The following is a 27956-nucleotide window of genomic DNA, read 5'->3' on the forward strand; positions in this document are numbered from 1 at the left end:
CCGGAAAGGGAAGTTTTTAAGTATAAGGCAAAATCCACGCGTAAATAACCGCAAACCGTACGGATCCAGGATGCGTTTTTTATGTTCCTCCTTTTTACCTTCCAGATGCCCCATCTACACGTTTTTTTAACTTGAAAGTATTCAAATAATTGTGGTGTTTCGTGTAATTGTGGCCTTTGTATAGGGCCCACACCTTTTTTAAGTTCGTTTACCCTCGGGACATGCACGGTTGACAATATACCTATTTATTGTTACACTGTAGCCTCTCTGTAAATACATTGTCTGTTCGAATCAATGAAGCAGGCACGGGCTACTGTTTGTTTGTCCCAAAGTTTGCCTAACCATAGAGACCACTGCAGGTGACCTCAGACTTAAACCTACAACACCGACCGCAAAGCTGCGCGGGAAATTACTTCGTCTCCCTTACTCTCCATGTAATGGAAATTGTGACATCCCAGGTTCATATTTGTCATTACGAGGCACAAAAGCAACAAGAAAAAAAAAAACGGAAACAAAACGAATAGCAAACAGCAATAACAACATCCTCTGCAGAACCTTTACTGTCCGTTGATTCACAGCTTGAGAATGAATTCGTCTATTAGGCCTAATGCTAACACCACCATTATTATTATTATTATTATTATTATTATTATTATTATTAATAATAATAATTAAATCAATTAATAAAATGATAAAACACCAATAATAATAAGAACAACAAATAAAATAATAAAACACCAATAATAATTATTATTAATAATAATTATTACCACCACCTACCACTATGTTTATTATTACTAATAGGTTAATTATTACTAGGTTAATTATTACTGATGTATGCTTCCATTCCATTCCAAAGTTAAATCACACACAAAAAAACCGACCCGACTGTACCTGCTTACCTACGGTCATATATCCCGCCTACTTTCAAATCTGAATAATGTACCGTTACTATGGTAATTTACCCCCTCCTCCTCTGAGGAACTACTTCACTTTCTTTTCCATCATGGCTCCTTATGACAGGCTGGGGTACTGGGGCCGTCCGACATCGACCCTGGACTGGTGCGAGGAGAATTACGCCGTATCCTTCTACATCGCGGAGTTCTGTAAGTTAAACCTGTACATGCTGATGGCGTGAAACAAGCTAACAAAAAATGTAGGCCTGCCGAAAAGCAGGAAGGTGCTCTATTCAGGGCCCCTTTTCCTATATGCACTACAAAGCTCATGACTACTCTTTTGCTGGAATACTTATGTGACACTTATGCACACTTTTCATTATAACATTATAACGACCAGAGTACTTATGAAAGTTGGTTATTGAATGTTAACACCGGAACAATCGTACAGTTCAAGTTACAACAAGCTACCCTCTACACGCGGGCGAGCCGGCTATGTCAATCATTTTGTGTTTATGTGTAGAAGAATATTGTTTTAAATGAACTACAAGATACTGCAGTCCTCAGCACTGTATAGTTGATGTATTGAATATCCCGCTTCACGATGCAGGAATGCACGGTAGTCGCAACTTCTGCAGTTTTATTCCGATCACCTTGTGGTAAGAAATGTTTGCATTGCTTAACATTTGTGGTTCTAGTCTGGAAGTTACTGCCTTACTGTGTTGCAACATCTCGAAAGCGGTCCGCTAATGCTGCCCTGATCCGAACCATCCGCATCCACTTTCGTTTTCGGGCTGCAGTAAAAAGGTCCATTGAACTTCGTCCGTTAGCTAATGGCCAGAGCGCAAATACACGCCTGGCGCCAGCCGAGATTAACCAGTCAGTCTAGATTTGCAATACAAACCATATATTATCCTCTGCAGAACCTTTATAGTCCGTCGATTCACAGCTTGAGAATGTATTCGTCTATTAGGCCTAATGCTAAATATGTTTACACCGATAAGTTACATTGTTGCGAATTGTGCATGATCGTCTGTTACCAAAGGAGCACTTGGTAACATTGTTGACCAGAGGGGGTGTCCCCTAACCCGATGGCCCGGGGGACAGATACCCACCAGCCTCCTAGCTACTGGTTGAAGTTATTGCAATGTGATAGTAGCCTATATTAGTAACTAAAGTGAAATGAGTATGGACGGGGATTGCAATAAATACCGCCCCCCCTTGACACAAACAGTTACATACACACCTGTCTCATAAGGTTGAATATACCTGGAAGGAAACGGGTGTCAGGCTAAGATATGATGCAATCTTCATTTTCATTGTTATTTATTTGAAGTTGCCAGCAAAGCTTCTGAAGTGGTTTGTGCTGTGGGACATGATCAAGCGTATGTAGCTGGCCGTGTTTATAAAACTTTTGATGCGTGTTTAAAATGTACTTGAGAAGTCTCGTTGGTAATCAGATTTCTAAAATTTGAGGTTAGATGATGCATAGTCTGCTATTGACCTCACGTGACCGTGTGACACGTGACCGGTGTACTATATTTTAATCGCCGCCACTTTAAATGCTGGTAGAGCTGGCTGCTAACCAGATTTGAAAACAACCTGCTCTTTTCCCCTCTACAACTTGCAATCGCGTCAGTCTTTGCTGACGTGAAGCAGTCCAGAGCACAGGAACTATCCTTCGGCGTTTCCTGGTTGGAGTTTCAGCCCCGTTACCCTCCGGCACTAACGAACATCAGCTTATCACTACTGGCAGTGGATTGTTCTGCCTGCAACTGCACTAAAATGTATTAGTTAGGTCTGGCCTCTCGTAACGCCTGACAGCGTAAACATTAATTCATTTTGTCTTTGTCCTCTGTGACTACAATTTAGATGTAAAGTATACAAGTCCACCGGCTAATTATGACTTAAGGTTAATTAAAAACTGCTGCTGTGCCATACGCCGCGTTGCAATTTGTAATGCCTTCTTGGAAATCCCATTTTAATTGTAAATCGTTCACGGTAACCATTGTTCCTAATGGTTATTTTAACAGGTGGCAGGTGCTGTTTTGTCATCTCCACGATTATTTCTGGTTTGAAACGCGGTGGTGCTTTCGTGAGAATAGTTAAGTCTATTTGTTTTTTTCCCTTTGTAGACAAAACACAATTTCCTGTGCATAGCTTAGCAAAGTGGCGCTTCAAGCCGCGTTGCCGTGAATAATGGTTGTCGTCAGTGTGGTTATTCTGTCGGTGCTGCGTGTTTTATGTGTTTTAAGTTATTGCAGCTGACCTCGTTTTCTTTCACTTCCAGATGGGGGTGGGGCAGGTCACATTTTATCAAGATGACAGCTGGGCTGAAGACTTTTTGGCATGTAGCAAACTACAATCAGTCACTGATCAAACGCAATCAATCGCAAACAAAGGAATGCCTTGCATTAGGATGTAGCACACTTACGTTGTGTTGTTAAACCTTGTTTTGGCCCATGAAGCATATATGGAGGTGACAGTGAGAAGCTGCACAGAGCTGATGCAGCCAGGGGGATGGCAAGGTGTTTGGGGCTCCTAGCACGCAAAGCTTGTTGGGTGGCAATGACCATGACTGGTCACCAGCATGTAGTCAACCCCACGTGTTTCTAAAGATGTGGGTTCATTTTTGAAAGCAGAGGCTGTCATAGACATGACTTAGCTGGCATGTTCGTATATCCTAAACGTGCCCACTTGACGTGTCCGTGGTGGAGGTCATAGGGCAACGAAGGGGGCAAGGCTGCCACTCTCTGCCATCCTGACCTCAGCTGGCCGCAGTGAAGGCAGGAAAATGCAGTGACGTACCTGCAACAGTCCTTTGAGATCAGAATGATGGCGCGCTGACTACTGAATGGTGGGTAAACAGAAATGTACAGCCTCTAGGCGTTTGCAGTGATTTTTTCTCCAGAGCTTGTTCTCTGAGGAATTTACTGAGTGAGAGCTGGTCTAGGTCACCTTATTCAAGCGTCACCTGAGAATGGAATGCGATATGCCCGGGACTGGGAATGAAAGCATTCCAAAGATTAATTGTATACTTTGTGCAGCTGCTCCTAACACTGATCTAATAGCTTATTTTGGTCCATGTTGTTCTTAGTATTCTCTTCATTTTTGTCCTTTTTTTTTATCAATATTGCATTTGCAATGAGGAACAATGTGTAGTGGGTTACAGTAAGTAATGTAGAGGCCCCGGTCCGTGACAGTGACTGAACATTTGGACAGGTTTACACAAATTTGGACACATTTGCACCCCGTCTGAAGTCGTTGGGGATTTCATGCGAGTTATCAGTGAGCTGGGAGAGATTGCTGAGTACTATAGGTTGGGCTTTTCTAAACTAACATGACAGGTCAGTGAGGATTTGAAGAACTGGTTCCACAGACGCACTTTGTCTTCTATTTTAAACGACACAATGTTTATCTGTCAAAAAACAAAAGTAAAAAATATTGAATCAACTTCCCTCCCTCTACTGGGGTGACACATGGTGTTTCGAAATAAACAAGCTCAATAAATAAATAATAATAAATGTGTGTGTGTGTGTGTATATATATACAGTGTAGGTGTGTGTGTGTGTGTGTGTGTGTGTGTGTTTTTCTCTCTATACATATATACAGTCTAAGTATGAATATATATAAATATGAATATATATGTATGTACATGTGTATGTGTGTATATGTATCTATGTGTGGGTATAGAGAGAGAGAGAAACTGTCTAAATATGAATTTTTGGGGGTACCCTTAGTTTTAAATCTGATTTTAAAATCTTGGTTTTTGCTGTGTAGTTAAATGTCACTTTGTTCCAGACTTTAGGGTAACCTAAGGGAATAAACAGAACAAAGAGAATCTCTATTTGTTTTCTTATTACTTTGGCTCGTTCTAAGCGTTAGTGAGAGACACGTCACTGATTTCAGCATGTCAGCAAAGTGGAACAATGGTTAGTGCTCACAGAGTCAGAGCTGGCAAGAGCAGAAACTGACAGGCATCAAACAGCGATTCAGCTTTTTTGTTTTTTTTTCTTCACTGTGGTGGGATGCAGAAATATGACTTTTTTTCTCTGCATGTCAGTGAATGCAGTTACCATGTTTCACCAATTCGAAACATAATGGTGTTGAGAAAGAAGAAACAATGTATTTTGTTCCCAAGTCAATGGTATTAATGCAGATTAATATTGGATAAAGGGAATGCAAGTTCACAATGTGCCGAATGTGGCACATTCTGTGCCAAAATACGGTAACAGTGAAAAGCTTGGGCACACCTACTGAAATTCATTCGTTTTTTCTATAAGATATTGACCCTAAGCAAGCCTTGAGGTTATGAAGTAAGTATAAACAAAGAAAGAGATGGAGCGCTGTCACAGATGACGTGGCCCCCACAATCCCCACATGTAAACCCTATTGAACTGGTTTGGGATGAGTTGGATCGAAGAGCAAGGTAGCCAACTTGTGCCCAGAACTTGTGGAAACTCCTTCAGGACTGTTGGATAAGCATTCCAGGTGGCTACATCTGGAAGCTGGCTGAAAGAATGGCAAGAGTCTGCAATGCTGTCCTCCATGCAAAAGGGGGCTATTCTGAATAGTCCAAAATTAGCTAAAATTTTGAGTTGTTGAATGCTTCTCTTGGTCGTTGCAATATTTGATATGCATTACTTCATTGCCAGAAGGCCTTTTGCTATAAGGTGAATAGCATAGTTGAAATAGTCATATTAATAGCAGGTATGTCTAGGCGTGACTTTTTACTGGTACTTTACAATGTTGGATTTAGTGGAGATTTATGTGCTGTTGAATAAAAATAAATTTAAGACAAATCCTATCATACATTTATGATACATATTTATGATGCTTATGTATGTATATATTTATATATTCTGTATACACAAATTCAGCTAAAATGATTGTGTACAGTACATAAGGGGGAAATTCCTTTGCATATAGCAAGAAATACATAAAGTGCAGAAATACATGCAACAGTGTAAAACAAAGACAGGACATGTAGAGCAAACCATTATGCATAGTCAGGGGCTCAGTGGGGGCATGGATATACTGGCAGATTCAGGGGCCCCAGAAATTCACTGGGGCCCATGAATATGTGAAATTATACAGTTGTGTAATGGGGGGGGGGCGCGAGGGTGACATTTTGTCAGTGGGCCCAGATTTTCTAGCTATGCACATAATGCAAACACATCGAAAGAAACCTAAAACGGTAAAAAAATAACTTCTTTAAAATTAACCAAATTCACAAGGACGTCATGTCTTTGGATTAAATTTAGTACGAGCCGGGGTGCAGGAATGAGAGAATTGCAACGTCTCGCCTTGAACCTGGAGCAGTTTTAACCGGGAGTGTCTCATTTTGCAGGGAACACAGTCAGTAACCTGATAATGATCGTGCCTCCGCTTTACGGTGCCCTGCAGACTTTCAGAGATGGCATTGAAATCCGCTTTGTCCTCGCATTTCTCGGAATTGCTGGTAAGCATTGCTCATCCTGACCTGGCGTTAAACCATTGGTTAGATGTTTGTCATGATATTTATCTAATTTTGACAATAGAAGCCTATCACTTGTATCATTTTGTTTAAATGCATCGCTGACATTTTAATCCAAGGATTAAATGGTCTATTTGGGAGTGAATTTGGATATGCAACCTCCCTGCCAAACACAATTTTGTTATCATCAGTGAATATATTTTTCTTACCTCTTGAAGTTGCTTTATGAATATGTAGTAAAAACCTGATTACAATTATGATTCATCTCTTACTGAGGACAGACATTTCATCATAGACAATAAAAGAAGTTTTGTTGCCTTTCAGGAACTGATCATTTTAAAAACAGAAAAGTGCAATTAACCTTTTGTGTTAATCATGGCATGTAATAATTACATGTTATCCTGTCATACTCCATGCTGATTGATAGTACACAAACCATCGTTAGCCTCACTGCTTCTTAACTGTACTGCCAGTTTGTAATTTTCTCGATAGCTGTGTTCGCATTCAGCTGCATTCAGTGTATTAGCTGTGTGAGCTGCATTTAGCAAATGCGTGTAAGTGTAAATAATGGGTTTTGCAGTATCATTCCTCATAGAACTTTTTGCTTCACTTCCAGCTGTTGGCGTTGGGTCTTGGTGCTTCCACATGACTCTACAATATGAAATGCAGGTATGGGTCTTGGTGCTTCCATATGACTCTACAATATGAAATGCAGGTATGGGTCGTACCTGTATCATGGCTGCTTTACTTCTTGGCTGTTAAAACACAAAAAAATTAAATTTAAATAGTCATCCGTTCATCCTTCCACCCATCCATCCATCTTCCAACTTATTATTCTGGTCAGAATCACGGGAGGCCTTGAGTCCCAAACAGTGTGGTAAAATCCTCTAAGGAGTACCTATAAATTTACTTCTTAAAAATCATGGGGCTGAAAATTAAAGAAAAAGATAAAGCGTCAAATAGCTTTCTTGAAACCTGAAATATCGGCATACGTTTAAATTGTAATGGCCTTCACTATGGCATGTGCCAGTCAAGGTCATCGGAGAATATATTTTACACACTACCTTCAGATCGACCAGTCTGATCATGCCGGGAACTCCAGTTCTGCATTAATGTTGAATGATGCACTTTCTGTTTCACCCTAATCCCCCCCCCCCACCCCTCCATAGTTACTGGATGAGTTACCGATGATCTACAGCGGCTGTATCTTTCTCTACTGCGTGTAAGTGTTTCTCATTCAACTGCTCTAAGTTGGCTTAGACTTTTAATATTTTCAGTTTCTGACAGAAGTCTCATTAAGTTGACAAAGATATGAACTTGTGTGCATTACTGGTAACAAATATGGCCAAATATACTTTACCAGCTTTTGGGTTTGTGAGGAATATATTTGTAATAAATTGGTTGGTCTGATGATTAGATATAAGAGTACTGCACTCAGTGGCCCGTGCCTCGTCTCGAGGCTTGTCCTGGTCGTACAGATTTAATGCAGCATGACTTTTTTGGGAAAGTTCCTCCTCCAGCAATGAAAGGGGGCTTTGTTTGAAGCCTGTACTGTAAGTGGTCTGCATCCTCACACTGTATGGGCAACATCCTCACACTGTATGGGCAACATCCTCACATTGTATGGGCAACATCCTCACGCTGTATGGGCAACATCTTCACGCTGTATGGGCAACATCTTCACGCTGTATGGGCAACATCCTCACGCTGTATGGGCAACATCCTCACGCTGTATGGGCAACATCCTCACATTGTATGGGCAACATCCTCACGCTGCATGGGCAACATCCTCACGCTGTATGGGCAACCTTGAGACTTTTCACAGACATGCATATTATTACCCTCCCATTACCCTCATTGGTTTGTAACCCATATTAGTCTTAGAGGTGAAATGCTTAGCGCCCAGTTGTTTCAGACCTTGGTCAAAGCATGGGGATTATAATAGAATATATATATATTCAGATTAAGTAGATACCTGAAGTGTTACAAAAGTGTAGAATTCTCAGGGAGATTGATTTCAGGTGTAGGAAGGTAGCAAACCCCTACTTGAGTTTTGTGAAAAACTGTGGCAATTTGCCTCTCATTCATGTGATAGTTTGCATATAAATAAGTCAAATTTATGAATTCATGTATAACCTTGTTAAGTCTCGCTACTCTGTTTTGTAGCGATAAACAGCAATGAGTTGACTTTGTCGAGGGAGGTGCAGTATAATCAGTGTGATCAGAGTTCTATGTCATATGCCTCCGTAACAGTACGGCCTTGTCATTTGTCATTGTCATTCAACACACTACAGGCAGCCCATGAAACTCTTTTGAGTCTCTTTAAGAACAAGGTCACGTGCAACTTTTTGGTTGTACACCATGTAGCTGTGGAAAGCCATTTTTTGGCATTTCGAATCTCCCCCTTTTATGTTTTTGGTTTTTCTCTGACAGATATGAATGCTTCAAGCAAGAAAAGACTGTCCATTTCCTGCTCATAACAATCTTGTTGGGATTCAGCATCAGTGTCACACTGGTAAGTCTGAATTATTTCACTGTCAGTGTTATTTCACGTGTGTGGCACACATGTTGATGCTGCCCTCACACGCAAGTGTAGAACACAGAGATTTTATTCAGGTTAAAGCTCACAGTGTTTCTGCTGCAGCGTTTTTGTCTCAAACGTTCACCTGCTCACTGCTGGGGGGTGGTAACTTCATCCGGAGGCGTTTCCACTTTGACGTTCCATACAACCCTTTGTAATCTCTGCATGAAAGCCAGTTGAAACTGCTTTAGATTTTTTTTTTTGGGCATGTCACTGTGACAGTATTTGGGACTTTGTATTGCACATTGCGCATAATTTTTTTTTGTAAAAAGTTTAATTTTAAAAAGTTGTCTAACCCTCAGGGGAAGAAAAATGATACTGGCAGAAAGAGAGATTTTCAGATTTTATCTGATGTCAACTAGCCCGATACATGAGACCTTCAGACAACTAGAGGTTATATTATTTTGCTTGTGTATGTAATTCAGGTGCAGACTAGCTGTTCAAAAACGGAGGACAAGCATCTTTCCTCTTTTAATCTTTTAAAAACACCTTTCTAAGCATGGGCTGGCCTTTCCCCCTGATCCATCTTCTAATGTGGATGTTGGCCCAAGCGTTTGATAGGACGGGGTCATGAAACACAATCTGAACCACATGGCCTTCAACAAATTAGCCAGTACATTGTCAGATGTTGCGAATGATGACGTTTTGGCCATGGTACGTTTGCCCCCAGGCACCTTATCCAACAATCCCACTTGATCCAGTGTATCTGCTGAAAGAGATCATTGTGGATCACAGTAAAAAGGTGAAGAAAGGTCAAAGAGGCCATTGTGTGAACCCTTGGTCAATGGCCTGACTAGCTTGATGTTGCAAATGAGAAGTGGATTGGACAGCACATGTTTTTAACAGGTCATGTATGGGTATTGACTATTGTCCATTATTGACATAGTGACAATGTTTTAACTTGTTTTTTTTTCAGGTATATTTACAGTGGAAGGAGCCAGTATTTCATCAGGTTGGTGATCTATGTACCTGAACAATAATTCATAAATCTGCCATGTGTACCAACAGGATTTAGGCACTAATTATTAATGTTAAAGTTACTGGAGTAAAATGTAATATTTATTTTGGTTGCCTATGAATTCAATGAAAACGCTGAAACTCTTTCAATCAAATGTGGGGCGGCATCTCTATCATTAAGCCATTTTTCTAAAATGTCCTCGATGTAGCAGATGTGCTGTGCTCATTTTGGTATGTTTGGGAGTCAGATATCTCCTGGGGCCTTTTAGATGTTTCTTGATACCGGTTCCTCTAGATCAAGTATCGTTGGAGAACCCATGGCTGAAACAAAGGAAACCAACTCAGAACATACGTTCCGTTGTTTTCTTTTTTTTTAACAAGGTCAGTTGTGGCTTTGTCAATGAGATTTAAGTGTCTCTTTTGAAAACTGTTTCTAGGCCAGTCACCTTGCTTCCTTGGCTTCTCAAAGTTGAACTTTGTAAGGGGCCCATACTGTTACTGTAGCAGTAGTAGGTTGTGTCTGCCCCTTGTGAATGTTGACATCATTCACAGTGTTTGTGGAAGATGAAATCAACGAATTGTGCAGATGACTCTTGGACGTTTTGCAGCCAGGTCAAAGGTCAAAGAAGCTGCTCCGTGAATGCTAGGTCAGTGGCCTGCGTGGGGAATGCAGGAAGCTGGAGTAGATTGAGACAGGCAGAGGCGCAGTGACCAGAGAGGCTGGGCAACCAATGGCTTGAGGCCCCGAGCTGGGATGGGGCCCCTAAGGGCGGATGATTACATCTGTTGTATCTGTGTACTCTATTTTTCACAAAAGTGAAAATAAAGCTCTTGTTTCTCTAACAAATTCTCTTTGTTAATATTGTTAATTTACGCTTCACAGTAAAATAAAGGTAATAAATGTTACCATGCCAGGGGAGGGGGACTTGGGGGGCTCCATGGAGTTTTTTTGTCTAGGGCCCCTGGGGTCCCGAGAATCACCTCTGGTGGCAGGCAGGTGTCCGGTAAATTGGGAATGTTAAAAGGAAAATGTGAGGGCCAGTCGCAGGGCCAGCGGTCGCAGCTGTACCTTCACGCCGACAGACCAGTCACGGCCACCTAGGGCAGAGTCCGGACAACAACACCATACAAAGTCAGATCCATTGCTAATAGTGTCGCCTCCCAGACATTCCAAGGGGCTGTCATATACCATATTGATTTTACTCAACTGGGATGTTCGCGGTATATATACCAGTAAGCGCTTTAGTTCAACTGTAGTACTCAGATTGGTGTGTCACTGTTAAAAACATGTCCCTAACCTTTGTTCCACATACAGTACGGCTGTCCACTTTCAGAAACAGGCCTTCTTCCCTCGTGATGATGACAATCAAGAAATGTCTACTGTCTACTTTGCAGAAATGGCAGTCATCTCCTTTTAAAATATTTTCACTGAATTGCAGTGGTTTCTTGTGCTATGATCTTGCTTGTTAAGGACATTTAAGTTTGTCAGTGAAAAACTCCAATAGGTAGGAAATTAAACAAGAAGTTAGTGACATTTTAGGCTCTTACTGCAAAAGTTGTTTTGAGCGATTTGACATTTGAAAGGGTTTTTCTTGGGATCGGCCAGACAAGAACAGGGTGATTCGGAGCATATCCGTTTGAATCAAAACAATGTCGTTATTGTGTCTCTCAAAGGCTTTTTTGTTTGGAGGCTGTTGCTTCATGGGAGTATCCCGTATAATAGATGTTTATCTTTTGTGAGCAGTTGTGGAGGATGGCGCTTGTAGCGTTACTTGCATGTACTTCACATTGTCCAATCAAGTGGCCCTAATGAAAGGCACATCAAAGGGTTTCAAATGAAACGTCAACCTAATAGGCCCAACTGTAGCAAATATTACTGATGAGTTGGGGACCGTCATCAAGCTCAGTTCTTGTATTTGAACATTGAACTAGCACCACCTAGTGGCTGGGCCCTCTACTCAGTTTGCAGTGTTATCTATTGTGTTAATCATAAAAATATGACTACGCTACAGGTTGACAAATAAACAGCAGGACTTAACCATAAAAATCTAAATTAAAGATCTAGATTGTTTAAGGATATTTCCCAGTGAGATGACACTTTAAGAATTGTTTGACCCATTCAATGATTTATTAATGAAGAATTGTGATGTCTTGTTGGCAGTGAAAGATCTTCCGGGGTGCCTTTAATTGCTTGCTGGGCCAATTGTAAAATAGCAAACTGATTTTCCCAATAAACCAGTGATGAAGGTTGTTTAAATATTTGTCTTCTGGTGCTTTTGTTAAAGCTGTTTTATCAGATGTAACTGTATCTGGGCTCAGTTGAAGTTTACTGCAACACCTTAGTGACATGCCTTTAAATTTATGTGTTGCATTGTGGAATATATGAAATATAGCATTGTGCAATGACTTGTGCATGACTTGAAAACACAATGAATTATACTGTATACACAGTGCTTGAAATGGGCTGGTACTCACCAGTACTCAGTACCGGCACCTGGTACTGAATAACAAGGGGAGTACCGTCACCTGGTACTGAATAACAAGGGGAGTACCGGCACCTGGTACTGAATAACAAGGGGAGTACCGGCACCTGGTACTGAATAACAAGGGGAGAACCGGCACCAGTTTTTCCCCACTTCAAGCCCTGGGAATCATGTTTTCTTAATAAAAATTTATATGCATAGTTATATATAAAAGGACCACAACTTGCAAGAATCGTGCCCAAATCCAGCAGCCATTCAAACTGGTTTTCTAAATAAAGAAATCAGAACCCAAAAGATACCTAATTGGATATTTGAGAAGAATAATAAGAAATCTTAATTACAAAACTGTTTTTTTCCCCATTCTGAATTTTTAGGTTGTCTATGGGATGCTAGTGAGCTGCCTGGTTTTACGATCCCTGTTCATAGTCAGCTGGTAAGTGTTCAGTCCGCATGACACCGCAGAGTGGCTGCCGCTTGGGTTCGGGGTTGTCGTGTGCCTCCGGGTGATGAAGGCCCTTGTGCTTCCTCGCAGGGTGTACCCAAATCTCCGACGCCTCGCCTACACATCTTTAGCGGTGTTCCTGCTGGGATTCGCACTGTGGAATATAGACAATCTCTTCTGCAGCACACTGCAGTAAATATCCACCAGCCTTGTCCCACTTGGGAACCTGTTCATTTTCAGACACATCAATTAGCAGGGCAGCAGTTTATAGATCGTTTTTATTTCCATGCTTCTGTACAATTAGCTAAACGCTAATGTAAAATGAAATAACCCATAGTCAAGAAGGCAATCAATTGTCTGTAAATAAAAATGCAAATTTGTTACTGTTTTGCAGCTGTCGTGCCAGTAGTGCAGTTTGGAAGAAGAATATAATAATGAATTAGAAAGCTTTATATTATGTATTAGAAATTATTTATGATATTGTAAAATTCTATCTTCTTATCTCCTGTTTAGCCAGCACTCGCCACTGATTGCAGTATGTGATGCTCTTTTGACGCCTTTGACTTCTTCCGCAGAAGTGCTCGAAAGAGGGTCCCGCCTTTGGTCGGGGCGATGACGCAATTCCATGCCTTGTGGCATATTCTGACGGGCCTGGGGTCTTACCTGCATGTACTCTTCAGGTGAAGAGGAGCTCTTACCGCTACGCCTAAAGATCAGCTCTGATTGGCTTAGTAGGGCTCTGGCCTGATTGGTGGTATGTTTCCCAAAAGCTCCAATTAGCAGCTTACATAGTTGGAACCATTCAGTCACATGGTTCCAACTGTATAAGCTGCTAATTGTGTTAGGAACTATGCTTTTGGGAAATATACCTTAGTTAATGGGCCTGATAAATGATTTGAGACCTAATTTTACGGGTTATTGGGATTTTTTATGGATAAACATACTATGCATTTACACATTTGAATGACATGCATCTCCCTTTTGTGTTTTTTCTTGTTTCATAGCCTTCAGATAAGGATTACCTACCTCAAACACAGATCATATGTAAAGGTCAGTATGGGGTTTTGAAAAGACTAACATCCACCATACTACATGGCCTTATTCGTTTTTTTTCTTTGACAAAATGTTTCGTGTAATTGCTCTTTTTGGGTATATCACAGTTCGTCTATGGGGTGTGGCCTGTGGTTCACGTCGATATTGACAAGACTTTCTGAGTTCGAAGATATAAAGCACAAGAAAATCAACAGCCATTGCTGTGCTGGGACACACCAATGCCCTTCAAATGCTACAGGCTAAATATAGTTTTACCGACATGCAGAGGGATTATTCTTTTAATTAAAAATTGCTTCTGAACCTAAGTTCCATTTCAGTCACTGAGAAAATCCTTACATTTGAAAACACATTCATATAGTCCAGGTTGATCCAAAACAATAATGTTAGACTAAATTCATATTGCATATTTAGCATACAAGGAATACTGACTGTACATTACTGTTGTATAATTTCAACACTAAGTTTTTAGCAGAACAGAAATGATCGAGATATACATGCAACAGGAATGCAATTTTATTGTGTGCTTAAAGCACTGTCACATTTCTTGTGTATAAGTCATGCTAAGTAATGTTTTCTAAAGGATTGACTTCAGATTCACTTTTACAGTGTTGAAGGCTGGCTGTACAAAGATTTTTAATTTGATTTTTAATATGTTTTTAGTTAAAGGTTTGTGCTGGTCACAATATGATGCCTAAAAGTTACTCCTCGGTGAAAGGTCTGTTTTTCACATTTGTTATGTTTTTGTTTTATTAACACACAATTTTATTGCTGAAAATATAATTCACATAATTTATGACAGCTTAAAAAGTTTTTTATTGCCAAGTCAGTAAGTTGCAAAATAGGTTTTTGAAATTACATGAGAGTTATAACTGTAATATTTGTTTGCACCAATGTTTTCTAACAGTTGATTTCGTGCATATTTGTAGCAAACAGCTGATCTAATCTGGGGGCTGTGTAATCTACCTCCTGATTGTGCTGTCTACCTAAACACTGGACTGAAACAAGTACATGGTTTAATGTTAATTACTTGTATTGCATGGGCGGAAGTGTGGGTGGTGAACTTTTAGTCTGAAATTCATGAATTGTACAGGGCGTTGCCATGAAATTCATTTCATTATTGCTAAATCCTCTTGCTTTGTTTATTTCCTCATTTTCCTTCGAAGCAAATTTGCACAGATGGTTAATGGCCTTGCTACATGTGTATTAGGAAATCATTAAGTTATATTGCGTAATTCATGAGCAATGCTTAGAAATGATGCAATACTATAATATATTATTAGCACAATGGGTGATCAGATTTTCTGTTCTTTTTTTCCAATACTGGGTCTGTTTCTATAGCATTAGTTTATAGTATTTTTGTTTTACTATCATTATGCTTTTACTCATGTAGCTTTTAATCAAAACACAAGCACTCAGAATGTATACCATTGTTGGATGACTGAAAATAACTGGATAATGAAGATCTGTGATAAACCACATTCTTTGACCTTGTGTTCATAAATGGGTGAATGTGCCTTTGTGGATAACAATCATTTTGTTGTTGATTAAATGTACTGTATTTGCAAGCAACTGCCAGTAATTTAGTGTCTGGCAGTTTGATTAATAAAAATAGACCTTGTTCTTCATTCTGTCTTCTGAAGTGATTTCTTCATTACTGATAATATTTTTCTCGAAATTCAGTTTTGTCTTGTGCTTTATATAATAGCTGCTTATAGTGGAATCGCTGTACGGAAATGTATGAACACTGACAACCCCAGAAATGTAATGAAGACCGGAGGGAGAGGGTTAGGGGGGTTATGAGGGATATCTGGACACACAGCTTGAGTAAGAGAAGAACTTGCACAGTACAGAGACCCCATATGAGTTGATGTCAGGGGTGGAGAATCTTCCCCCAAAGGCTTAACCTGAAGCTGTGGTGTCTTTGTAAGGTTATTTTCTGCGTTCCTGTCACGCAGATGGAAACAGAGTTAGCCGTAATGTTTCTACATTTGGACCATTTGGGGAGATTTGGTCAGTATTTGAGTGACAGTATACAAAAACTCTTTAATGTGATGGCATTCTCCAGTATCTACAAACAAACAACAAACAAACTTCTTATTCACAAGTAAAAAACAGAATGCTGCTTCAATTTCAAATTTGCTTTTTAGATGTTTCATTTGGCAAGGAAAAATATTACAGCTCCCAAAAACATCAGTATAGTTCTTCACTTGAGTTACTGGGCAAACCAGGTCATAAATAAAAATACTAGCCAAGCTTAAAGATGATGTTGAAATCAGATTGCTCAGTATGCTACAATTCATTAATCGTGAAATACTGTTGGCAGATTATTGTCATATCATGGAATACAGTATCTTATCATATAGTGTCCCCTGTGCTGTCAGCATCTTTTATTCCTCAGTATTTATTAATACATAAAAGAAAGAGGATGTTGACATGCTTTATCTGGAAAAAAAAATAAAATATGTGAAAACAGGACAGGGGGAAAAAATTAATTGGAAGTAAATGTTTTCATATTCAAAAGCTGGCACATAAAAATTCCAAAGAATTTCCAAATTCTCATCATCTGGATGTCCAGAAAGGCCGTACGTGTTTTTTTTCACCAAAAGTCGCTTTTCCTTACTGTTTTTAAGATATACAAAGATCACATACTTGGCTAGACATATCTGCAGCATGAATCAGCATGATCAATTCATTCAATGTTACTTTGAACAGAGATTCGACTCAAAACGAAATCATGGTTTATACAAGCTTGTTCCTTTTTTTTTTAACAAAATTTGTTTTTTGTTCGCGAAAAGTTGTTTTTAACCAGTTTTTTTCCCTAAAATTAGTATAACATTATTATTCTTTGTTTTTCGCTAATAGTTTATTTTAAAAGTAATCTCTGCATTTGATTTATACAGTACAGCACTTGGTTTATACTGGATGGCTTCATTTATACGGTTAACCAACTTCTTAACAATGCTGTTGGGGCAGCCTGACTGTTGACTTGACACCCCCCCACCTCTGCTTGTGTTTGGCGTGAAGCATTATCCTTTAGTCTTGGCTATAAAAGACACAGAATGAGACCAAAGCTTCCACAATATCTTCCACATTTTAAAATTAAGAGTTGTATATTTTCATGAAGATCCTTACCTTTTTTTTTTCTTTTGCTGCACCTTCTTTGTGTGTGTGTGGGGGGGGACTGGTTTTACCTCCAGGTTACCCAGTAAATTCTAGCCCAGGTCTCCTGTAGGTAGACAGCACACCAGTCATTTTAGCGCCATTTTTAAGTTATTCTTCAATTAAAACGCTACATTGTCTTTTGCAATGCTACATAAGTAAATGTGGTATATGAAATATATTTCACTGCTGTCATATTAAACAAACAGAGGCATATTTGAACCTCTGTGAGGTGTTTAATATAATCAAATACCGCATGTGTTCTTTAGAGATTATGGCTAGCTATAGCTATACTTACAAAAACTCAGAGACTGACTCTTTTGCTGGTGTTCAGATAACAATGCACTCTTCTACGAAATCCCAAGTCTTCCTAAAATATCATGACCCACTTTGCCTAATTCTTCATCTGGGTCGAGAGAAAGCCCGGCCGATGTGGGCATGACTTTCTTCTCGAGGAGGTTCATAATATCCTAAGGACCTTCCCCATGTTGGCTCTGCTCCTTCTCGATGGCCTCCATCATGATAGAGGCTGTCTTAGTCTATTCCATTGTTGAAATTTCTGTTTTGGGTGCTTTTCGCCTCTTGGCCAGCATTTTTCTTTGGACATCCAGGATAGAATCACCAAATTTGGCACATAGTTGTCTGTTGCTGTTGGCCAGCGAGAAGTTTGGGGATAATGGTCTCGGAAGTTGTACCTGTTTGTAGGCCAGTTCTCCACTTCTACTATCAAAATGGATAGAAAACAGAGGGGCAAGCAAACGTTAGCAAATAAAAAGTAAGACACTAACCAAAAGTTAATAGACAACTGAATTTAGAAAACGACTGCTGGGTAACTTCCCCCGGACCAGCACAACCACGTTTAGGCCCTAAGAAAAATTTGATTAACTTAGTTGTCATTTGTCAATTTCCTACCCATTCGACAGGCTCTTTAGGTGGGAGGCCCCCTGGTGGTCATTTGGTCCTAAGCAGCCTCTTGTTTTACTCATGCCTAGAGGCTGCTCTGTACCGGCCCTTTGCTTTAATTACTACTTCAGAGTATCATAAATGACTTTCTGATCGTTGATGGTAGAAAACTAGTATCATACTGCTCAAGTCATACAACTACTGTAGGTTTAGTTTGCTAACCCTAATTTGGGGCCTTAGGGTGAATCAACAGGTAGTTGGAAAGTAGGCAATATGCTACTAAAGCATGCTGAATTTTGTTTTCTCGTCCGTTTGGGGAGCAGAACTGTCATAAAAACACATGTTGATGTCTGGATATGCCATAGTTTTTCTAACCGTAACCCTAGGTTTAGTTTGCTAACCCTAATTTGGGGCCTTAGGGTGAATCAACAGGTAGTTGGAAAGTAGGCAATATGCTACTAAAGCATGCTGAATTTTGTTTTCTCGTCCGTTTGGGGAGCAGAACTGTCATAAAAACACATGTTGATGTCTGGATATGCCATAGTTTTTCTAACCGTAACCCTAGGTTTAGTTTGCTAACCCTAATTTGGGGCCTTAGGGTGAATCAACAGGTAGTTGGAAAGTAGGCAATATGCTACTAAAGCATGCTGAATTTTGTTTTCTCGTCCGTTTGGGGAGCAGAACTGTCATAAAAACACATGTTGATGTCTGGATATGCCATAGTTTTTCTAACCCTAACCCTAGGTTTAGTTTGCTAACCCTAATTTGGGGCCTTAGGGTGAATCAACAGGTAGTTGGAAAGTAGGCAATATGCTACTAAAGCATGCTGAATTTTGTTTTCTCATCCGTGTGGGGAGCAGAACTGTCATAAAAACACATGTTGATGTCTGGATATGCCATAGTTTTTCTAACCCTAACCCTAGGTTTAGTTTGCTAACCCTAATTTGGGGCCTTAGGGTGAATCAACAGGTAGTTGGAAAGTAGGCAATATGCTACTAAAGCATGCTGAATTTTGTTTTCTCATCCGTGTGGGGAGCAGAACTGTCATAAAAACACATGTTGATGTCTGGATATGCCATAGTTTTTCTAACCCTAACCCTAGGTTTAGTTTGCTAACCCTAATTTGGGGCCTTAGGGTGAATCAACAGGTAGTTGGAAAGTAGGCAATATGCTACTAAAGCATGCTGAATTTTGTTTTCTCATCCGTGTGGGGAGCAGAACTGTCATAAAAACACATGTTGATGTCTGGATATGCAATAGTTTTTCTAACCCTAACCCTAGGTTTAGTTTGCTAACCCTAATTTGGGGCCTTAGGGTGAATCAACAGGTAGTTGGAAAGTAGGCAATATGCTACTAAAGCATGCTGAATTTTGTTTTCTCATCCGTGTGGGGAGCAGAACTGTCATAAAAACACATGTTGATGTCTAGATATGCCATAGTTTTTCTAACCCTAACCCTAGGTTTAGTTTGCTAACCCTAATTTGGGGCCTTAGGGTGAATCAACAGGTAGTTGGAAAGTAGGCAATATGCTACTAAAGCATGCTGAATTTTGTTTTCTCATCCGTGTGGGGAGCAGAACTGTCATAAAAACACATGTTGATGTCTGGATATGCCATAGTTTTTCTAACCCTAACCCTAGGTTTAGTTTGCTAACCCTAATTTGGGGCCTTAGGGTGAATCAACAGGTAGTTGGAAAGTAGGCAATATGCTACTAAAGCATGCTGAATTTTGTTTTCTCGTCCGTGTGGGGAGCAGAACTTTCATAAAAACACATGTTGATGTCTGGATATGCCATAGTTTTTCTAACCCTAACCCTAGGTTTAGTTTGCTAACCCTAATTTGGGGCCTTAGGGTGAATCAACAGGTAGTTGGAAAGTAGGCAATATGCTACTAAAGCATGCTGAATTTTGTTTTCTCATCCGTGTGGGGAGCAGAACTGTCATAAAAACACATGTTGATGTCTGGATATGCCATAGTTTTTCTAACCCTAACCCTAGGTTTAGTTTGCTAACCCTAATTTGGGGCCTTAGGGTGAATCAACAGGTAGTTGGAAAGTAGGCAATATGCTACTAAAGCATGCTGAATTTTGTTTTCTCGTCCGTGTGGGGAGCAGAACTTTCATAAAAACACATGTTGATGTCTGGATATGCCATAGTTTTTCTAACCCTAACCCTAGGTTTAGTTTGCTAACCCTAATTTGGGGCCTTAGGGTGAATCAACAGGTAGTTGGAAAGTAGGCAATATGCTACTAAAGCATGCTGAATTTTGTTTTCTCATCCGTGTGGGGAGCAGAACTGTCATAAAAACACATGTTGATGTCTGGATATGCCATAGTTTTTCTAACCCTAACCCTAGGTTTAGTTTGCTAACCCTAATTTGGGGCCTTAGGGTGAATCAACAGGTAGTTGGAAAGTAGGCAATATGCTACTAAAGCATGCTGAATTTTGTTTTCTCGTCCGTGTGGGGAGCAGAACTTTCATAAAAACACATGTTGATGTCTGGATATGCCATAGTTTTTCTAACCCTAACCCTAGGTTTAGTTTGCTAACCCTAATTTGGGGCCTTAGGGTGAATCAACAGGTAGTTGGAAAGTAGGCAATATGCTACTAAAGCATGCTGAATTTTGTTTTCTCGTCCGTGTGGGGAGCAGAACTTTCATAAAAACACATGTTGATGTCTGGATATGCCATAGTTTTTCTAACCCTAACCCTAGGTTTAGTTTGCTAACCCTAATTTGGGGCCTTAGGGTGAATCAACAGGTAGTTGGAAAGTAGGCAATATGCTACTAAAGCATGCTGAATTTTGTTTTCTCATCCGTGTGGGGAGCAGAACTGTCATAAAAACACATGTTGATGTCTGGATATGCCATAGTTTTTCTAACCCTAACCCTAGGTTTAGTTTGCTAACCCTAATTTGGGGCCTTAGGGTGAATCAACAGGTAGTTGGAAAGTAGGCAATATGCTACTAAAGCATGCTGAATTTTGTTTTCTCATCCGTGTGGGGAGCAGAACTGTCATAAAAACACATGCTGATGTCTGGATATGCCATAGTTTTTCTAACCCTAACCCTAGGTTTAGTTTGCTAACCCTAATTTGGGGCCTTAGGGTGAATCAACAGGTAGTTGGAAAGTAGGCAATATGCTACTAAAGCATGCTGAATTTTGTTTTCTCGTCCGTGTGGGGAGCAGAACTTTCATAAAAACACATGTTGATGTCTGGATATGCCATAGTTTTTCTAACGCTAACCCTAGGTTTAGTTTGCTAACCCTAATTTGGGGCCTTAGGGTGAATCAACAGGTAGTTGGAAAGTAGGCAATATGCTACTAAAGCATGCTGAATTTTGTTTTCTCGTCCGTGTGGGGAGCAGAACTCTCATAAAAACACATGTTGATGTCTGGATATGCCATAGTTTTTCTAACCCTAACCCTAGGTTTAGTTTGCTAACCCTAATTTGGGGCCTTAGGGTGAATCAACAGGTAGTTGGAAAGTAGGCAATATGCTACTAAAGCATGCTGAATTTTGTTTTCTCGTCCGTGTGGGGAGCAGAACTTTCATAAAAACACATGTTGATGTCTGGATATGCCATAGTTTTTCTAACCCTAACCCTAGGTTTAGTTTGCTAACCCTAATTTGGGGCCTTAGGGTGAATCAATAGGTAGTTGGAAAGTAGGCAATATGCTACTAAAGCATGCTGAATTTTGTTTTCTCGTCCGTGTGGGGAGCAGAACTCTCATAAAAACACATGTTGATGTCTGGATATGCCATAGTTTTTCTAACCCTAACCCTAGGTTTAGTTTGCTAACCCTAATTTGGGGCCTTAGGGTGAATCAACAGGTAGTTGGAAAGTAGGCAATATGCTACTAAAGCATGCTGAATTTTGTTTTCTCATCCGTGTGGGGAGCAGAACTGTCATAAAAACACATGTTGATGTCTGGATATGCCATAGTTTTTCTAACCCTAACCCTAGGTTTAGTTTGCTAACCCTAATTTGGGGCCTTAGGGTGAATCAACAGGTAGTTGGAAAGTAGGCAATATGCTACTAAAGCATGCTGAATTTTGTTTTCTCATCCGTGTGGGGAGCAGAACTGTCATAAAAACACATGTTGATGTCTGGATATGCCATAGTTTTTCTAACCCTAACCCTAGGTTTAGTTTGCTAACCCTAATTTGGGGCCTTAGGGTGAATCAACAGGTAGTTGGAAAGTAGGCAATATGCTACTAAAGCATGCTGAATTTTGTTTTCTCATCCGTGTGGGGAGCAGAACTGTCATAAAAACACATGTTGATGACTGGATATGCCATAGTTTTTCTAACCCTAACCCTAGGTTTAGTTTGCTAACCCTAATTTGGGGCCTTAGGGTGAATCAACAGGTAGTTGGAAAGTAGGCAATATGCTACTAAAGCATGCTGAATTTTGTTTTCTCGTCCGTGTGGGGAGCAGAACTGTCATAAAAACACATGTTGATGTCTGGATATGCCATAGTTTTTCTAACCCTAACCCTAGGTTTAGTTTGCTAACCCTAATTTGGGGCCTTAGCGTGAATCAACAGGTAGTTGGAAAGTAGGCAATATGCTACTAAAGCATGCTGAATTTTGTTTTCTCATCCGTGTGGGGAGCAGAACTGTCATAAAAACACATGTTGATGTCTAGATATGCCATAGTTTTTCTAACCCTAACCCTAGGTTTAGTTTGCTAACCCTAATTTGGGGCCTTAGGGTGAATCAACAGGTAGTTGGAAAGTAGGCAATATGCTACTAAAGCATGCTGAATTTTGTTTTCTCGTCCGTGTGGGGAGCAGAACTTTCATAAAAACACATGTTGATGTCTGGATATGCCATAGTTTTTCTAACCCTAACCCTAGGTTTAGTTTGCTAACCCTAATTTGGGGCCTTAGGGTGAATCAACAGGTAGTTGGAAAGTAGGCAATATGCTACTAAAGCATGCTGAATTTTGTTTTCTCATCCGTGTGGGGAGCAGAACTGTCATAAAAACACATGTTGATGTCTGGATATGCCATAGTTTTTCTAACCCTAACCCTAGGTTTAGTTTGCTAACCCTAATTTGGGGCCTTAGGGTGAATCAACAGGTAGTTGGAAAGTAGGCAATATGCTACTAAAGCATGCTGAATTTTGTTTTCTCGTCCGTGTGGGGAGCAGAACTTTCATATAAACACATGTTGATGTCTGGATATGCCATAGTTTTTCTAACCCTAACCCTAGGTTTAGTTTGCTAACCCTAATTTGGGGCCTTAGGGTGAATCAACAGGTAGTTGGAAAGTAGGCAATATGCTACTAAAGCATGCTGAATTTTGTTTTCTCATCCGTGTGGGGAGCAGAACTGTCATAAAAACACATGTTGATGTCTGGATATGCCATAGTTTTTCTAACCCTAACCCTAGGTTTAGTTTGCTAACCCTAATTTGGGGCCTTAGGGTGAATCAACAGGTAGTTGGAAAGTAGGCAATATGCTACTAAAGCATGCTGAATTTTGTTTTCTCATCCGTGTGGGGAGCAGAACTGTCATAAAAACACATGTTGATGTCTGGATATGCCATAGTTTTTCTAACCCTAACCCTAGGTTTAGTTTGCTAACCCTAATTTGGGGCCATAGGGTGAATCAACAGGTAGTTGGAAAGTAGGCAATATGCTACTAAAGCATGCTGAATTTTGTTTTCTCATCCGTGTGGGGAGCAGAACTGTCATAAAAACACATGTTGATGTCTGGATATGCCATAGTTTTTCTAACCCTAACCCTAGGTTTAGTTTGCTAACCCTAATTTGGGGCCTTAGGGTGAATCAACAGGTAGTTGGAAAGTAGGCAATATGCTACTAAAGCATGCTGAATTTTGTTTTCTCGTCCGTGTGGGGAGCAGAACTTTCATAAAAACACATGTTGATGTCTGGATATGCCATGGTTTTTCTAACCCTAACCCTAGGTTTAGTTTGCTAACCCAAATTTGGGGCCTTAGGGTGAATCAACAGGTAGTTGGAAAGTAGGCAATATGCTACTAAAGCATGCTGAATTTTGTTTTCTCGTCCGTGTGGGGAGCAGAACTGTCATAAAAACACATGTTGATGTCTGGATATGCCATAGTTTTTCTAACCCTAACCCTAGGTTTAGTTTGCTAACCCTAATTTGGGGCCTTAGGGTGAATCAACAGGTAGTTGGAAAGTAGGCAATATGCTACTAAAGCATGCTGAATTTTGTTTTCTCATCCGTGTGGGGAGCAGAACTGTCATAAAAACACATGTTGATGTCTGGATATGCCATAGTTTTTCTAACCCTAACCCTAGGTTTAGTTTGCTAACCCTAATTTGGGGCCTTAGGGTGAATCAACAGGTAGTTGGAAAGTAGGCAATATGCTACTAAAGCATGCTGAATTTTGTTTTCTCATCCGTGTGGGGAGCAGAACTGTCATAAAAACACATGTTGATGTCTGGATATGCCATAGTTTTTCTAACCCTAACCCTAGGTTTAGTTTGCTAACCCTAATTTGGGGCCTTAGGGTGAATCAACAGGTAGTTGGAAAGTAGGCAATATGCTACTAAAGCATGCTGAATTTTGTTTTCTCATCCGTGTGGGGAGCAGAACTGTCATAAAAACACATGTTGATGTCTGGATATGCCATAGTTTTTCTAACCCTAACCCTAGGTTTAGTTTGCTAACCCTAATTTGGGGCCTTAGGGTGAATCAACAGGTAGTTGGAAAGTAGGCAATATGCTACTAAAGCATGCTGAATTTTGTTTTCTCATCCGTGTGGGGAGCAGAACTGTCATAAAAACACATGTTGATGTCTGGATATGCCATAGTTTTTCTAACCCTAACCCTAGGTTTAGTTTGCTAACCCTAATTTGGGGCCTTAGGGTGAATCAACAGGTAGTTGGAAAGTAGGCAATATGCTACTAAAGCATGCTGAATTTTGTTTTCTCATCCGTGTGGGGAGCAGAACTGTCATAAAAACACATGTTGATGTCTGGATATGCCATAGTTTTTCTAACCCTAACCCTAGGTTTAGTTTGCTAACCCTAATTTGGGGCCTTAGGGTGAATCAACAGGTAGTTGGAAAGTAGGCAATATGCTACTAAAGCATGCTGAATTTTGTTTTCTCATCCGTGTGGGGAGCAGAACTGTCATAAAAACACATGTTGATGTCTGGATATGCCATAGTTTTTCTAACCCTAACCCTAGGTTTAGTTTGCTAACCCTAATTTGGGGCCTTAGGGTGAATCAACAGGTAGTTGGAAAGTAGGCAATATGCTACTAAAGCATGCTGAATTTTGTTTTCTCATCCGTGTGGGGAGCAGAACTGTCATAAAAACACATGTTGATGTCTGGATATGCCATAGTTTTTCTAACCCTAACCCTAGGTTTAGTTTGCAAACCCTAATTTGGTGCCTTAGGGTGAATCAACAGGTAGTTGGAAAGTAGGCAATATGCTACTAAAGCATGCTGAATTTTGTTTTCTCGTCCGTGTGGGGAGCAGAACTTTCATAAAAACACATGTTGATGTCTGGATATGCCATAGTTTTTCTAACCCTAACCCTAGGTTTAGTTTGCTAACCCTAATTTGGGGCCTTAGGGTGAATCAACAGGTAGTTGGAAAGTAGGCAATATGCTACTAAAGCATGCTGAATTTTGTTTTCTCGTCCGTGTGGGGAGCAGAACTCTCATAAAAACACATGTTGATGTCTGGATATGCCATAGTTTTTCTAACCCTAACCCTAGGTTTAGTTTGCTAACCCTAATTTGGGGCCTTAGGGTGAATCAACAGGTAGTTGGAAAGTAGGCAATATGCTACTAAAGCATGCTGAATTTTGTTTTCTCATCCGTGTGGGGAGCAGAACTGTCATAAAAACACATGTTGATGTCTGGATATGCCATAGTTTTTCTAACCCTAACCCTAGGTTTAGTTTGCTAACCCTAATTTGGGGCCTTAGGGTGAATCAACAGGTAGTTGGAAAGTAGGCAATATGCTACTAAAGCATGCTGAATTTTGTTTTCTCATCCGTGTGGGGAGCAGAACTGTCATAAAAACACATGTTGATGTCTGGATATGCCATAGTTTTTCTAACCCTAACCCTAGGTTTAGTTTGCTAACCCTAATTTGGGGCCTTAGGGTGAATCAACAGGTAGTTGGAAAGTAGGCAATATGCTACTAAAGCATGCTGAATTTTGTTTTCTCATCCGTGTGGGGAGCAGAACTGTCATAAAAACACATGTTGATGACTGGATATGCCATAGTTTTTCTAACCCTAACCCTAGGTTTAGTTTGCTAACCCTAATTTGGGGCCTTAGGGTGAATCAACAGGTAGTTGGAAAGTAGGCAATATGCTACTAAAGCATGCTGAATTTTGTTTTCTCGTCCGTGTGGGGAGCAGAACTGTCATAAAAACACATGTTGATGTCTGGATATGCCATAGTTTTTCTAACCCTAACCCTAGGTTTAGTTTGCTAACCCTAATTTGGGGCCTTAGCGTGAATCAACAGGTAGTTGGAAAGTAGGCAATATGCTACTAAAGCATGCTGAATTTTGTTTTCTCATCCGTGTGGGGAGCAGAACTGTCATAAAAACACATGTTGATGTCTAGATATGCCATAGTTTTTCTAACCCTAACCCTAGGTTTAGTTTGCTAACCCTAATTTGGGGCCTTAGGGTGAATCAACAGGTAGTTGGAAAGTAGGCAATATGCTACTAAAGCATGCTGAATTTTGTTTTCTCGTCCGTGTGGGGAGCAGAACTTTCATAAAAACACATGTTGATGTCTGGATATGCCATAGTTTTTCTAACCCTAACCCTAGGTTTAGTTTGCTAACCCTAATTTGGGGCCTTAGGGTGAATCAACAGGTAGTTGGAAAGTAGGCAATATGCTACTAAAGCATGCTGAATTTTGTTTTCTCATCCGTGTGGGGAGCAGAACTGTCATAAAAACACATGTTGATGTCTGGATATGCCATAGTTTTTCTAACCCTAACCCTAGGTTTAGTTTGCTAACCCTAATTTGGGGCCTTAGGGTGAATCAACAGGTAGTTGGAAAGTAGGCAATATGCTACTAAAGCATGCTGAATTTTGTTTTCTCGTCCGTGTGGGGAGCAGAACTTTCATATAAACACATGTTGATGTCTGGATATGCCATAGTTTTTCTAACCCTAACCCTAGGTTTAGTTTGCTAACCCTAATTTGGGGCCTTAGGGTGAATCAACAGGTAGTTGGAAAGTAGGCAATATGCTACTAAAGCATGCTGAATTTTGTTTTCTCATCCGTGTGGGGAGCAGAACTGTCATAAAAACACATGTTGATGTCTGGATATGCCATAGTTTTTCTAACCCTAACCCTAGGTTTAGTTTGCTAACCCTAATTTGGGGCCTTAGGGTGAATCAACAGGTAGTTGGAAAGTAGGCAATATGCTACTAAAGCATGCTGAATTTTGTTTTCTCATCCGTGTGGGGAGCAGAACTGTCATAAAAACACATGTTGATGTCTGGATATGCCATAGTTTTTCTAACCCTAACCCTAGGTTTAGTTTGCTAACCCTAATTTGGGGCCATAGGGTGAATCAACAGGTAGTTGGAAAGTAGGCAATATGCTACTAAAGCATGCTGAATTTTGTTTTCTCATCCGTGTGGGGAGCAGAACTGTCATAAAAACACATGTTGATGTCTGGATATGCCATAGTTTTTCTAACCCTAACCCTAGGTTTAGTTTGCTAACCCTAATTTGGGGCCTTAGGGTGAATCAACAGGTAGTTGGAAAGTAGGCAATATGCTACTAAAGCATGCTGAATTTTGTTTTCTCGTCCGTGTGGGGAGCAGAACTTTCATAAAAACACATGTTGATGTCTGGATATGCCATGGTTTTTCTAACCCTAACCCTAGGTTTAGTTTGCTAACCCAAATTTGGGGCCTTAGGGTGAATCAACAGGTAGTTGGAAAGTAGGCAATATGCTACTAAAGCATGCTGAATTTTGTTTTCTCGTCCGTGTGGGGAGCAGAACTGTCATAAAAACAC

General features: G+C 40.2%; 1 protein-coding gene across 2 annotated transcripts; it reads left to right on the forward strand.

Moving 5' to 3' along the window:
- The first annotated feature begins 993 nt into the window (after positions 1 to 993).
- Positions 994 to 15513, forward strand: LOC111838275 (alkaline ceramidase 3-like). 2 transcript variants are annotated; one of them, XM_023801110.2, is made up of 11 exons: positions 994 to 1106; positions 6247 to 6357; positions 6989 to 7041; positions 7542 to 7594; positions 8806 to 8887; positions 9870 to 9905; positions 12768 to 12826; positions 12926 to 13027; positions 13411 to 13515; positions 13840 to 13885; positions 13996 to 15513. In XM_023801110.2, the coding sequence occupies exons 1-11, from the start codon at positions 1007 to 1009 to the stop codon at positions 14047 to 14049; spliced, it is 801 nt and encodes a 266-aa protein (XP_023656878.2). In that variant the 5' UTR covers positions 994 to 1006; the 3' UTR covers positions 14050 to 15513. The 2 variants fall into 2 exon arrangements, with proteins under 2 accessions (XP_023656878.2, XP_072557530.1); XM_072701429.1 differs by lacking the exons at positions 994 to 1106; positions 6247 to 6357; positions 6989 to 7041 and adding an exon at positions 7080 to 7087.
- The last annotated feature ends 12443 nt before the right edge of the window (positions 15514 to 27956 follow it).

The sequence above is a fragment of the Paramormyrops kingsleyae genome, chromosome 17 (genome assembly GCF_048594095.1).
Source record: "Paramormyrops kingsleyae isolate MSU_618 chromosome 17, PKINGS_0.4, whole genome shotgun sequence".
Classification (NCBI taxonomy): domain Eukaryota; kingdom Metazoa; phylum Chordata; class Actinopteri; order Osteoglossiformes; family Mormyridae; genus Paramormyrops; species Paramormyrops kingsleyae.

Excerpts from the sequence above, each read along its gene's own strand:
- LOC111838275 (XM_023801110.2), top strand. The coding sequence starts at position 1,007 with ATGGCTCCTTATGACAGGCTGGGGTACTGGGGCCGTCCGACATCGACC. Across the intron at positions 7,042-7,541 it reads CTCTACAATATGAAATGCAG|TTACTGGATGAGTTACCGAT; the intron begins GTATGGGTCTTG and ends ACCCCTCCATAG. Across the intron at positions 7,595-8,805 it reads TGTATCTTTCTCTACTGCGT|ATATGAATGCTTCAAGCAAG; the intron begins GTAAGTGTTTCT and ends TTTCTCTGACAG.